Here is a 14,935-nt window from a genome sequence, read left to right on the forward strand (position 1 = left end):
TATTGGTAATACCCTATATTTGGTAAAGTTATTAATTCTACAGGCATGAAACTAGTGAAACCAGAGGCTACGTACGCTGTAACTGAGCAGCTCTCAGTTGCTTCTTCAGCCGTTCCACTTCATTCTTTAAAAACCTGATGTGACGCATCATATTTTCTGGAGAATCAATCTCCATGGAGATATCTCTAGGCGATGGTGGAGCAGAGACGGGCTGGTCTAATTTTTCCTGCAGGATTCTTCATTGAAAAGAAAAATTCCAACAATGACTAACAGTTTTCCTTGAAAAGACAAAACAACATACTAGCTGGCAGGTTTGTTTTAAAAGCAAACTCCTGTTTACTGCCAGAATTCACAGGGTTGCTTAATTCCTCTGCCCATTTTACATCAAACTTCTGCCCTTACCTGGTGTCTCACGTCAAAGGGCAGAGCTGATTCTAATCTCCCTTTTTCCTTTTAAATGACTATTAAATGTTTTAAATTAAACAATACTGAAAAGTCTTTATTTAACAACAGGATCTGATAATTATGCCTGGAATACAGTATGCACTTAGAAATACCTGCTGACTCAATGTTCAACTTCTTGGGTTTAGTGCATGAAGATGCTGAGGAAATTCCATTTTCTTACGGCTTTTGATTGAAGCTTCTAAGCTACTATGAATCTCCTTGGAGGGTAAAGTAACACAGAGACTCAACTTCTAAAATTCCCTCCTGCAAAACTAATTGCAAGGGCATGGCAAACTGGACTAGCGGCCCTTTGCTTTTGGCCACAGCAAAGGTAAAAAGTTAAAAACAAAACCAAAATTGTCAGGTTAATAATTAGTAGTGCCACCTTCTTTACCAATTATTTTTATGTTGAAGGATATAAAATACTGATATTCAATAGCTCTGATCTACAAAATGAAAACTTCCATACTGTTCAACCCAATAATTTGGCACTAATACATGTAAAACCTCCAACTGCCTTTTACAAAGTCTTCCTTTGGCAGCAGATCTCTAAATCCCTTTCCATAGCTGCTGGGGTTTTTGTTTTGTTTTTGCTTTGTACCTTTGAGTTTGTCCAAGAGCAAACTGAGTTACCTCCATCCAGGTCTACCCTTGAGAAAACTAGTGTGTTAAATATTATAATGGTCCCTGCATTTATTACATAAAATGACTTTTCGTAATTCAACTTATTAGTACTGCTACAATAATACCTATCAGTAAAGCATAGTGGATATGATTATAACAAGTATTTCTTATAGATATAGCTCTAATTTTCACTTTTCTTAAAGCTATGTGGCATGCCGATATTTTGCAAATGTAGACATGAACTCAAAACAATTACAAATATGCATCCAAACCAAATACTTAAGGAGGAAGGGCTCTGGGTAGCAAACAAAAGATCTTGGTGAAGTAGATTAATGACCATTTTTAAGAAACTCACTTTTTACACCCGTACACACATTCCACATACAGAATCTTCTTCCCATTCTTACAAGCCCTGCCTCACACACTCCAAAGTACTCAGTGCTTGAAAATAAGGGCTTAACTATCTTGCACAAAGAGGTTTAAGAAATGTTTGCTGTTGAGTGACATTCCACTTCCAAGTACATACATTTTATATAAAGAATCCTAGCCTTAAGTATGTAAAGGTATTTCTTTACATTAGGTTTTAAAACAATTTTACTATTAAAATCTCAGGCTTCCTAAAGAAGTAAATTCCAGAGATGTATAAATAATAGTACGCAGTATACCCTATGTACTTTAGAAAACAACTGAGGAAGCCAGTTCAATAAGATGGAAAGTTGAAATTGCAACCATTCTTGAAAATACTTTAAAGGTGAACAATAGCAGCATGACTAATTCTCTCATAGCCTTGTAACACCAAATGAAAAGAAATTCTACTGGGACAGTATGATAGCAAAGAATAAAGAGGTGCCCAACATGGGAATAGTTCAGAAGGCTTTCAACATTTTTTTTCCTTTGGCCAATTAAAATGATGTGCATCACCAAAGAATTAAGGTGTCCTACTGCTATTCCTCAGTCACACCCAGAACAGCAACACACACACACACACACACACACACCCCCATACTGAACAGCAAGACTAAACAAACCGCTTTTCAGCTTCAAGCTTATCCATCCTTTTCCAGAGGCGATTAACTAGTGCTTCTTGTTCTTGTTCCAATGTATTTTCAAGGTCAATCTTCTCCCGTCTCAACTAAAGGAAGGAAAAAAGTGTTACCAAAGTGTCAGGCCACTTATACTTTGTTAATACATTTTTTGATTGAACAATTAGGACCCCTTTTCTTGGAGAATACTGCAAACATATGGCCAATTTTCTGGCACAAACATATTAAGTGCATCTAGTTCTTAAACTTTGAAAAAAACTAGATAGGTTCATTCTTGGATGTTAATGCTTAATTGTTGTCTGGTACATGAAATGCATTGCTTGTTTCAGCATTTATTCGAGGCACGTGGAAAGTCCTCCTTAGAGAGGTCTTTAGGGGAGTTCGGTGTACTAGTCATATCAGGACTTTTCTGGGCTTGTCCCTTACAGTTCTGGGCTTACAGTTATTCTTCCGGGCTTGTCCCTTACAGTAAGTCAGAAAGGTTATATTACTATTCATATAAATAACTCTTAAAAGCTCCCAAACACTCTACATACTGGCTAATGGAGATAAATAAACATGTACTAAGATATAAAAACACGCACAAAATATGATAAACACCAAATCCACAATACTGGTTACTCTAGGTTACTCTAAGGATTTAGGGAAGGAAGAAAATTTGATTTGGGGGAGGCTTTGCAGTTGGGGAGGGAACCCCAACAGTGTTCTATTTCAATGAAGCAAACATGGGAAAATTCAATTAATTAATATTGAGCAATATGTAATAAATACTGAGAACAATGACTGGATAATGGGGGCATAGCAGTGAATCAAGGAGTCAGGAATTTCTGCCCTCATGGATCTTCCTTTTAGTGGGGGTCAAGACAGTAAATGAAACAATTATATACTTGTGAAATAGTATGAAACAGATATGCAGAAAAAGGGCTGGTAAGAGAGACTGAAAGTGCAATAGGTTTCATAGCAATGAGTAGAGGACATGTGTTCTATCATTCTCCGTACTTGACATATTAAATAATTAAAAATTTTTTCTTAATGCAAAGAGCCTATGCTACTGCTTCCATGTTATTTCTTCAACCAGTGGCAATTCACCTTTCAATGGTTGAGTCAACAAATTATTCTTGATTGCACAAAGATGTTAATAGATTCCACATTTCCTTAGTGGGTCACAGAGGCAAGCTCCTCATCCAAAGATCCCGTGTGTACACATAAGGCAGAACCAAAAACATGAATAAAATGTAGTCTTTTAAAGCAATCAAACATCAGAAAATAATATCCAAAGTGCGGTTTTACTTTTACAGCCAAATGACATTCCCCTTTCTGAAACTCTTGGTAGCTTAGTCTTAAGAAGCAACAATCTCAACCTCCCGAGATGGTTAGTACTACCAACACCACCCAAGGTCCTTAAGGAGTTCACAGAGAGCAAAAGACTTGCCCATATTCACACAGGAGCACAGGACAGCCAATGAAGGTGAGCAGCTACTTGTTCCACATCTGAGCCAGAATGAATATGCATAAAATCAGCTGCCTCAGAACCTGAACAATCAAGACCTGAGAGGAAATGATATAAGGATAATGATATCATTATGTTCTAAGTTTAGAGAAAAAAGGAGGTCTCAAACAGATGGGAAAAACACTCTCCTGTGACGACAGAGCTCTAGGCTTTTCTTTTCTCCTCTCAAAGCCATAAAAATAGCTGTAGAAACAACTGGCCATTTGAATATTTAAAATATTTCCTACAAACAGGTACAGTCACAAAACAGCAGCCAATGCATTGGGGGGAGACTCCTGTAATTACACTTCTGTCTTATGATCATAGACTTTGAGCCAAATGCCTAGGTTCAAATCCCAGCTCCATCAATCACTAGTTAGAAAATGTTGAGAAAATTACTAGATATAATTTTACCATTTGCAAAGTAAGGGAAAAAATAATGTTTGGCTCATTGGATTACAGTGAGCATTACATTTGTAAATCTAGGTAAACCATTGATAACTAATTGGCACTTAGAAAGCACTCAACACTTTTTGGCTATGATAATCACCATATCTGGATATCCATTCTATTTCTGTTCCAGCCCTCCACAATGTAAGTCCTACAAGGCACTTGTCTTGTCTGTTTCATTCCTTAGTACATCCTCAGTATCTAGAATAACATCTGGCACCTTATAGGCCATCAATATATATTAGAGGGCTTATTTGACAAGTGAATAAGCCGTGATTACGTAGCAAACTGGAAACAGAGCTTCAAAATATGTTGTTTTTGCATGGCAGAATTTGATTCTGAAGAACAGTTCAAGGGCAAAAAGGAGGAGGTGCAGGGTGTCAAAATAAGTCAAATATATTGTGCCGCAAAGTTGGGACCCCACTAACGTGCAAATGCTCCTCAGAATGTTAAACAATTCCTACCTGCAGCAACAATGAGAAATCGTGGGACCCTTATATGACTCCTACTAAACCTTGTGATTCTCTGCATTCATCATACATTTTGGCCAAGCTTTGAAGTACAATCCACAGTCATTTCTTTTCTTTTCTTTTCTTTTCTTGAGACAAGGTCTCGCTCTGTTGCCCAGGCTGGAGTGCAGTGGCACGATCATGGATCACTGTAGCCTTAACCCACTGGGCTCAGGCATTCCTCCTGCTTCAGCCTCCCAAGTGGCTGGGACTACAGGCACACACCACCACACCTGGTTAATTTTTTATTTTTTGTAGAGATGAGTTCTTGCTACGTTGCCCAGGCTGGTCTTGAATTCCTGGCCTCAAGCAATCCTCTGTCTTGGCCTCCCAAAGTGTTGAGATTACAGGTGTGAGCCACTGCCCCCAGCCTCAGAATTATGTTTATTTAAACAAATAACTATGAGGCATTTACCTTTAAGGATCCCAATTCCAGTGTTTAAAAGCATCATAGGAGGTAGAGGTAGTTGATAAGCAAGAAAAAAATTCAAGCAGGCATCATTTTGCAGTATGATGTCTAGTGGAGAAACGCATACTCAATTACTTTTAGAGTAAATACTCATAATACTAATCAATAACTCTGAGAAGCAAAATCAAGACAAAGCTGTCTTTACCCATATGTAACTAATGAGGCATGTGACTCTGAGCAGGTCACCCAGCTGCTGTAGCTCCGATGCCCTCATCTATGAAATGAGAAGTTTGGCCTGGATGATGCCTGTGGTCCCTTTCTGGCCTATCCATTCTGTCATTCCCTGCCCAATGTCAAGACAGTAGCTGTCTTCAGTCGGGGCTAGTTCTGTCACACGCATTTAGAGCCACAAGCAGCAAGGCAAATCATCATTTTAAAGCTGAGGAAACCACTAGCCTGCAAGATGACATGACTCAGGCAGTCATGCCACCAAGATAGGAACGGATATCGGTCACCATGGCAGCCAAAATTGCTGGGTCCTGTCCAACCAGCAAGTACAGAGGAACTTGAGGGAAACATGGATTTAGGGCAAATCAAGCTGTGGTTTGTGGGCCTATCTCCTTTGCCAACAATACTTGGGAGTAGCAGAGTTGGGGGTAGCTGATGCCAGGGAAATAAGGACAGTTTAGGGAGTCTATGAGCGATTTTGGAAACAGACGAGATCAGGAAACATGGGTTGGAGCTCTACGTGAATCTCGGCTCCTTCCTGGCATCTGTTGGTAGAGTTACCAGCTATCAATCTACTGCCCACCTCAGCAAACGTGGGCACCCTGAGTGTGAAACTTGGGTTTGCTGTCCCAATTTGCTCTACTAATTTATTTCTATGATGCAGGCAAGACAGGAAGCCCCAGCTCAGCCGTGTGGATTCTCAAGTACAGTAGGTCCTTGAATGTTCAACATCCTTTTATTATAATGTTGACGAGGGGGAAAAAAAAAAAGCAGATTCTCAGTGGGGCCTCTGTCTATGTAGGGTTCACATGTTCTCCTTATGTCTGTGTGGGTTTTCTCCAGATACTCGAGTTTACTTCCATGTCCCAAAGATGTGCAATCGGCATGTCTACATAGTCCCTCTGGAGTGAGTAAGAGTGTGTGTATGAGTGTGTCCTACAATGGGCTGGTGCCCCATCCAGGGTTGGGTCCTGCTTTGTGCCCTGAGCTGCCAGGACAGGCTCCAGCCACCCTTGATCTGAACTGGAATAAGCACGTTAGAAAATGAATGAGTACAAATTATTGTAAAACACAAATTCATAAAGTATATGCTAATCATACAAACACATGAAAATCAATGATGCAGTATGCAAGTGTTCAGCAAGCCGCTGTAATTGTTACTATTTGCTTTTGAACTGTGAGTTGGGGGGAGGTGCTCCTTACAATTTTTACTTTGCAAACATTTATCCCTTGATTTAACACATCACTACTATGACCATCACTCACTGATTCACTAAAAATGGGGTAATTATATGGTTTTCATTAATCTTTAATATATGCATAACTCATATTTGTTTCAATGTTTAATATCAGAAGTATGTTGGGTCTTTATTTAGAAATGTGATAATGTTTTTGTGACCAGAAATACGTCATAGGAACTTAACTCTTGTTTATATCAATCAGCTTCTGGTAAAATTGATTTTCATATATGTTGTTTCACTTAAAGTCAGTTTCCAAGAACTATACTGACAATGTTAAGTGAGGACTTACTGTATTTCATTACATAGGCTGGCAGTGCTACAGGACTCTATATTATCTTTAACCCTGCAAAGAGCAGGGCCTCTTGTTTTTTCAGTTTTAAAAATCTCAACTTTTCAGCATTGTTGAGGAGCTCTGGCTGACAATAAAGAGCAGAGAAGTTAGAGGAAATCATATTGAGTCCCTTGGTTAATTTCCCCTGAAGTTCTTTATCAGTTTCCCCACCACTTCCTGCCCACCTAATTCCAAATCCTATATACTTAGAGCCAAAGTGAACATAACAGTTCTGCCAATTAAAACAGATTTTCAATGCTTACACTGTCCTGGTCATTGCACAAGCTCATAATATATGTTAAGTTTCCAGGGTAGTAAGTTGGAAATTCTTGCTTCAGGTGTAAAAAGCCAAGTGATACAGTGCTTTCAATATGCTGGTCTCTATCTGTAATAATCTCTCTTCCACATCCTTCCTAGTATCAACTGATCACTTTTTTTAAAAAATTGGTGTTCATGCAATACATACCCCACTCATCCCTTACCAAACATCTAATTTTCAGGCTAACCCAAGCCCCGTACTGTGATTATTCCGCAAGCATCCAGCACCAAGGGATAGAGCTGATTTATTCATTGGAGCTGAATATTCATTGGAAAGACTGCTTTGTAATTAAGTCAATTCAATGAACTGCCAAATTCTTTACTCCTCTTGAGTAGCTCTACTTTCCATTACAGGTTAATTAACATCAGACCAGGAGTTCTTATTATGTTCCCAAAATAAATTTAGAACTTCTTCAATGAATAAACTTAATATATAAAAACGCATCTGGCTTATTTGAATTCACAGCCGGTCCTACTTGTGTCTTCTCAGTAGACAGATCCAGACCAAAGAAGCAGAAAGGGAGTGGGCCAGCCCAGAGGTGGCTCCCAATGCTACCACAGTTCTTTCTTACTATTGCATTTTTCCATTTAAAGAGGACTACGATGCTAGGGTGGGAGTAAGGAACGTTTGGCAAAAAAGCCGGATGAGAACTCTAGCTAAATCTAGCTCAGTTATAGGATTTTGAAAGGTTTTAGTGAACCTTTTCAATCTGCTTTGAAAGGTTTTAGTTTAAGGACCATATTATCATCATTACTATGGGAAAATCTGTTTTGAAACCCAAATATTTGATTTATAACACAAATTTTGGAAAGCAGTCCATTATAACTACGACATGTACTAATCCAGGCATAATAAAGAAAAGGGAAAGCCTATGAAATAAAGGCTATCATATAAATAGAACACAAAGTTTGCCAGGCACTTAAGCCTGGGAAACAGAGTGAGATCCCGTCTCTACAAAAAAAATAAAAAATTATTCAGATGCAGTGCCATGTGCTTCCAGTTCCAGCTACTCAAGAGGCTAAGGCAGGCGGATCTCTTGAGCCCAGAAGCTTGAGGCTGCAGTGAGCTATGACTGTGCCACTGTACTCCAGCCTGGGTGTCAGAGCAAGACTCTGTCTCAAAAAAAAAGAACGAATGAACAAACGAATGAAAGAAAGAAAGAAAAAAAAGAAAAAGATAGCAGAATACTTTAACAGCCACATTAACCAAACTCTAAAGTTGGCTAGTTGTTTTTTTTTTTTTTTTTTTTTTTTAAATAAGAGGCAAGTCCTAAGAAAACACGAGAGTGTGTTGGGGATTTAACACAACAACTTCCCAAAGCCTTTCAGCTTAGGTTACGTCTAATGCTATGTCTAAAGGCCATTAAAAGCTTAGCCCCATCTCCTATCACTTTACTATGTGATTTCATAGATGTTCAAGTGTTCAAAGTGCTGACCTGGGGGTACATCAACATCACCTGGGAAAATATAAGTACAATATTCAAAAAATAAATCAGTCAGAAAAATGGTCACAGTTTTGCTTCTACTACAAGAGCAGAGACAATCTCATTCCATCCTATTTTCCCATACACCTGAGTTAATCCAGATTGTGCCTATATATTGGAAAGAAGTGACTAACAGAATTCATGAGGGGGCTATTAAAATACATCACGTGCATCTGACATGAAAATAGCTAAGAGCAGTCCACAATGGTCCTTGACAAAGCCTTCACAAAGTAAAGCAATGGAGACAAGTCAGGTAAAACAAGCAATGTCTGTGTCAGCTGTCTGTTCAGGTGATCAGTGGAATTTTGCTCAGTCCTGGCAATTCTCCTAAGGTGGAAGACATCTGACCCTTGCATTCTGGAAAACTGTCTTTTAAAAAAAAGACAAAACAAGTAGTCAGTCTGTGTTACAGATAAACTAAGACAGGTGTTCATAGACCACAGAGTCCCCCCAGGGTGTCTATTTGATTAATCAAGCTGTGATTGCTTTCAGAATTTTAAGAACAAGTTCTAGGTCATCACACAGCTCATGCAATGCTGAGAACAGAAAGAGTTGAGGGAAGTCTGCCAGTGAGGAGCAAGGAAAAGGGGGAGGAAGAGTGGTCACTTTCTAGACTAGAAGATCAAAGTTATAATTGAAAAGAAACTTACCTACATATATCTAAAATACAGGAAAAAGGAGAAATATGCAAAAAAAATCAGAAAGAACTATACAGCAAGATAAATATGGTTGTCCCTTGGCTGAAAGTTATGCCGTTGATAATTTATCTTCCTATTTTTTCCTGGCCTGCCCAATTTCTTAATCAACATCTGCTATTTTTATTATAGAAAAAAACTCAGATATCTAATCTTAAAAAAACTGAGTTTCCTAGTATAATTGAATAGTACATCCAAAAACAGCAATCCATTAATATGGTATTATCTGGCATATTTAAAATACAGAATGAGCTAATCAACCTTCAGAAGAATAAATGACAGTGAAAGCTCAGTTATTTGGAAGATAGAATTTTCCAGATAGCTCAGAGTTTACTTTCTTTAATACAGCTTACATCTTTTTTCTTCTAAAAAATTATGTTCCTGTAAGAATTAGATTTGTTCTTTGAAATTGACATAATTTCAGGACAACATTAATATGCCATTATTAACATGAAAATGACACTATTTCATAACTTATCAGTTCAATAAATTTTGCTTTCAATGAGAAATAACTTTTGAAATAGACACACATTTAATTACTCAGATTAATACAGTTTCTAGTCTTAACATTTTCATCACTTTAACATCAACATAATATTACAGAAATTTGCATACTGGGTTCATTACTTGAGGGGATTCTTTTAACCGATAATTGCCGTTTAGGGAAAGCAAGTTTCACAGTATTGTGTATACATTCTTTTACTACATCAAGAGTTCAGTGGAGAAGTCCTCAGGAAAGAAATGACATCTGTAACTGTTGCAAATATACTATCAGATCAGTGGCTACCATCAGACTATTACCTAAAATAAGCATCTTGCTGGGTGTGGTGGTGCATGTCTGTAATCCCAGCTACTTGGGAGGCTCATGCAGGAGGACTGCTTGAACCGAGGAGTTTGAGACCACCCTGGGCAACACAGTGACAGGGACAGGGGGGCAGATAAATTCTAGGCAGAAAAGGGCAGGTCCCTGGCAAAACCCCATCCTCAAGCCAAAAAGCCTGAAACCACAGTCCAAAGTGAGAACTCATATCCCTGTTTTTCCACTCGAATGTTGCCTTTTCCTAAACCACCCATGGCCCTGTCCCACCCCACCCTATGCTTATTAAAAAAAAAAAAAATCCAGACTCAGCTGGTAGACAGGACTACAGCTGGAGGTTGGAGAGAAGCGGTTTGACTTCGGAGGGACAGCTTGCTGGCGTAACTTTGGAGAAGACTCCAGGCAGACTTCAGGGGAAGATTACCTACCTGCCCCATCCCCTTTTCAGCTCCCCTTCCCACTAAGAGCCACTTTCATCGGCAATAAAATCCCCCACATTTACCATCCTTCAATTCATTTGTGCAACCTCATTTTTCCTGGATGCCAGACAAAAGCTCGGGAGCTATGAGTGCAGATACAAAAGGCTGTCACACTGGCCCTTTGCCCTTGCTGGTGGAGGGCAGCCGACTCATGCAAAAAGGCAAAGGGCCCACTGAACTCTTAACACTTAAGCCGTCCATGGACAGCGGAACTAAAAGAGTACAGTAACACACCCTCTGGGGCTTCAGGAGTTACAGGCACCCCCGCCTAGATGCTGCTACGGGGCCAGCACAGAGTTCGTTCCTGCCAGTATCTAAGCAGCCAGCCGGTGCCAGCACTTGTTCACTCCAGTTCCCACACTGGAGTTGAGAGTGGTGGGCTGAGTAAATGAGACACGCCTCTCACAACTACTGTGAAGGGGTCAGGGAAATATCCTGCTTCAATAGCAAGACTTCGTTGTCTCCCAACCCAAAATATTATTAAAGTTAAAACAAGCTTCTTTAAAAGCAACAGGGTAACTTCTCTTGCCCTAATGTGATTTATCCAAAATGGAAGTTTTGGACAAACTTGATGTTCTTTATCCAAAATGGAAGTTTCCTTGATAAATCATTTCTTTCTTGTCATTACCACATTCATCCCACTTCCTTACATAGGGATGATGAGTTTATTTAGCCATTCATTCATTTGCTGTGTGTTCAGCTAGAGAGAACACCTAAGTCATCAAGCAAATTCTTGTTTTGATCATAAAGAAACAGACCTGTGCATTTCACAATTACAACTAGGAAGTCTCAGTACAGTATCCCTGGGTTTCACTGCTCTACTGCAGCAAACCAGTGCCCTTCAATTTAACATGCAAGGTCTTTGTCCCCAGTGGGTAACCAGAAGATGCACATCATTGGATCATGATGAACTGCCTCTCCTTTGACACAGGAAATACATTGAGTTTTTCCCCCACCATCATGTAACATTATCTGTACAAGTTGATCTATATGTGGCATCTGATGCTTCAAAATAAAGTCTTACAAGACTTACAAGATGGAACACAGTGAGTTTTTCTATTTAATTGAAATTGAGTCTAGGAAAGGAATTCTGGGGGATTTTTTTCCTTTTTCATATCCTACAGAGAGACTTATCTGTGTCCCTTGACAGAGCTCAGAGTCTATTTTCACAGGTCTGGAGTTGGCACCCCTTAGTTGGCTTCATCACATCCCAACAAATGGATTCCAAAACAAATCAACTCAACAGACAGCCTCCTGAAGCTTCTTTTGAGTATGGTGTATTGACCCTAGTTTTCTCACTTCCAAGGCACAAAATTCCATTTATTTATCAGCTATTATCTGAGGTTTCTTCCCCACCTCTCTTGGACAAGCAGTGGGTGGGATGAATGCACTCAAGCTTCTCAGGCAACTGAAACATCACTGTGGATTCGCTATAATCAAATTCCCACCAAGCTGACTTCAGGGTTTACTATGATTATGTCTCCAATACAGCTTATCTAAATGTGCAGACATAAGTTATGATGTTTTATTTTTTAAAAAGCAGGGCAGCCAATTATAAATCCACTTAAAAAAGAGAGGAAGAGAAAAGAGGAGGAGGAGGAGAAGATGAAGAAAAACATCAATAGCTGTTTTTCTAGGGGAACTGCAATCTAGGTCATGTTTTCTGATTTTTGTACTTCTTTTTGTACTTGTTTTCCAAACTGTCTTGAAAGAACAATGGATTATTTGTACAATGCAAACGTTTGATTTAAAAAAAAATTCCAAGACTTCCATAATCTGAAATTTGTATTTATAACTAAACTACAAAGTATGCATGGTAGTCACTAAATTTCATTTCCTTAACACAAGTGACTCCTCAAGGAACATGGTTGTTCTTTGTGTTTTCAAAATGGCACACAAAAATTGGTAGGTGCTCTACTCAGCACAATTTCAATGGATTCCTCTAGCTGTCAGAATCTGCAAGGGAAGCTTTTAGCATGAATGGAATTCTAAACAAGACCCAGTATGGTCACACTACCTGTGAATTTAAGAGAAACACCACTGATATGGTTTAGCTCTATGTCCCAATGCAAATCTCATCTTGAATTGTACTCCCATAATTCCCACATGTGGGAGGGAACTGGTGGGAGATAATTGAATCATGGGGGCAGTTTCCCCCATAGCGTTCTCATGGTAGTGAATAAGTCTCACGAGATCTGATGGCTTTATCAGGGGTTTCTGCTTTTGCATATTCTTCATTCTCCCTTTGCCTGCTGCTGTCCATGTAAGACGGGACATGCTCCTCCTTGCCTTCTGCCATGATTGTGGGCCTTCCCCAGCTCCAAGGAACTAATCCAATTAAACCTCTTTCTTTTGTAAATTGCCCAGTCTAGGGTATGTCTTCATCAGCAGCGTGAAAAAGGACTAATACAACCATGTTTTACAAGAGTTAGTAAAACCACATCACCCAAGGATGCAAACTTGAATATGAGCCACTAGCCACTGAGTTCACTCATAAATCACAAGGACACAAAGATTATCTGTATAATTCACTAGAGTTAGTTGCTGTAGCTACTAAAACAAGTGGCATCAGAATTGTATGGGAACTGGCTATGATGTCAGTTTGGTTATATTTTTGAATGAGTTGCCTTCTAGACAACCAAGGCAGAAAGGCCATCTTGTATCCTTAGCACTATCCTTAACTGTTTTTAACATCTTAAGAGCCACTATTCTAAGAACTGGAAATGTGAAAATTTTCTTTCCTTCCTGATAAGACTTTAAAATATACTAAATATTTTCCTGCTTAAGACAATGAATTTAAAAAATTTTGTCCTGAGGATTCAAATTCATTATTCTAAACCCTGGCCTCTGTGATTTGCTGCAGCTGTAGATGACGAGGGGCACTGAGATGAGTGAGGGTCACTCCCTGTACTGCCCCTGGAAGCTGGGGTCCCATCAAGCCCCTTTAAGTCATCCAGTGTCATCTAGTGGCTGAAGATAATCACTGAACATGGTTAGCACTGAGGCTTGCACAAGCCCTGGTAGAGCTATGTGGCTTCCTTCCATCTGGCATTCACTGTAAAGACAAGCCTAAACCCTCAAGTACACCACACAGCAGATACCAAAACCTCCTCTTACTTCATGACCCCCAAAGTAGAGGCAGGGAGTCAACTTCAAATCTCCTTCACAGCTCTTTTTCTGTTCTTGGCATCTTTACTCTATATAGTACCTGCAAATACTTTTTACTACCTATTTTCTCTGCTCATTTCTGCCTCCTCTCCCATCTCTGCTTCCCTGCAACATGGCTGAACATAGACCCACTTAGCCAGTGGGTCTTTTCTCCTGCATCAATCTCAGAGCAGCTGCAGGCATTCTCTGCTGGCTAGGGGGCTGCTGTGCTACAGTGGGAGCACCACTACTTTCCTCCACTACAGTACTCTGCCCAGTGCATCCCTCAGCACTGGCCTCCCTGGACCAGGCTTCTCAAGGCCAGGGACCTCCCATCATCTTTCTTAGAAGAGTTTGTGACACACAGCAGACATGCAATACAGGTGTAATGGATTAATGCAGGATGCATGCCATACAAGGGCATCAACAGCAGCATGGGCAAAGAAGAAAGTTAAAGAGGCCAGATCACAAATGACATATGAGCATAAATATGTCCATAACTGAAGAGACAGATAACCAGTTCAAGGAAGGTAGTGAAACATTTGAGGCTTAAATGATATACACACTTATTTTCCTGGAAAATGGGTAGGGCAAAGGGCAAAGTACCATAGGAATTAGATGACCTTTTTCAGTATAAATGGCAGCAGCTACAATTTTTGGAGAGCTAACAGATTAGAGTCACCAGGGATACAGTGTTAAGGTCAACCTTGTCTCGGCCCTCCTTCATCTTATAGGGAAGCTATTAGAAAGAAACAATTAAACAGAGTACTGAATGTTACAAGAGTAGTTCTGAATATTATAGAAATACCTCATAGCACAGACACCTAACTGACTGGAGGAGGGACGCTAGTAAGGCTTGAGCAGGGATAGGATAGAGGAGGGAGAAAGTGTTCCAGGCAGAGGAAACAGATCCATGAACATCTGGAGGCACCAAAGCATTGGGCAAGGCAGAGCACTTTTTTCAAACTGCAGGTCAAGACCCATTACTGGATTGTGAAATTAGTCTAGTCTTTTGTGACCTACATTTTAATAAAAATGAAATATAATTAAATAGAAAATCAGTGCAAAGCATGTAAGTACCGTTTTATGAAAGTCATCACAGTGACACATACAATTATATATCATCAGTGACTAGGTTACCATATAAATGTATTTCTTGCTGTGCAGTCCACATTTGAATAATCCTGCATCAGAAAGAACTTTAGTACACATGGAGTGTGAGGACAG

The 14,935-nt window shown here is 39.6% G+C and overlaps 1 protein-coding gene across 1 annotated transcript in view; it reads right to left on the minus strand.

Moving 5' to 3' along the window:
• Nucleotides 1–14,935, minus strand: part of CCDC6 (coiled-coil domain containing 6) — a 115,506-nt gene that overhangs the window by 20,770 nt on the left and 79,801 nt on the right. The window contains exons 4-5 of the mRNA XM_521482.7: nucleotides 2,097–2,200; nucleotides 76–236 (exon numbers count right to left, since the gene is read on the minus strand). Coding sequence (XP_521482.2) covers nucleotides 76–236; nucleotides 2,097–2,200 — 265 coding nt within the window. The remainder of the gene's footprint in view (nucleotides 1–75; nucleotides 237–2,096; nucleotides 2,201–14,935) is intronic.

Source organism: Pan troglodytes, chromosome 8 (assembly GCF_028858775.2).
Source record: "Pan troglodytes isolate AG18354 chromosome 8, NHGRI_mPanTro3-v2.0_pri, whole genome shotgun sequence".
In the NCBI taxonomy this organism is placed as follows: domain Eukaryota; kingdom Metazoa; phylum Chordata; class Mammalia; order Primates; family Hominidae; genus Pan; species Pan troglodytes.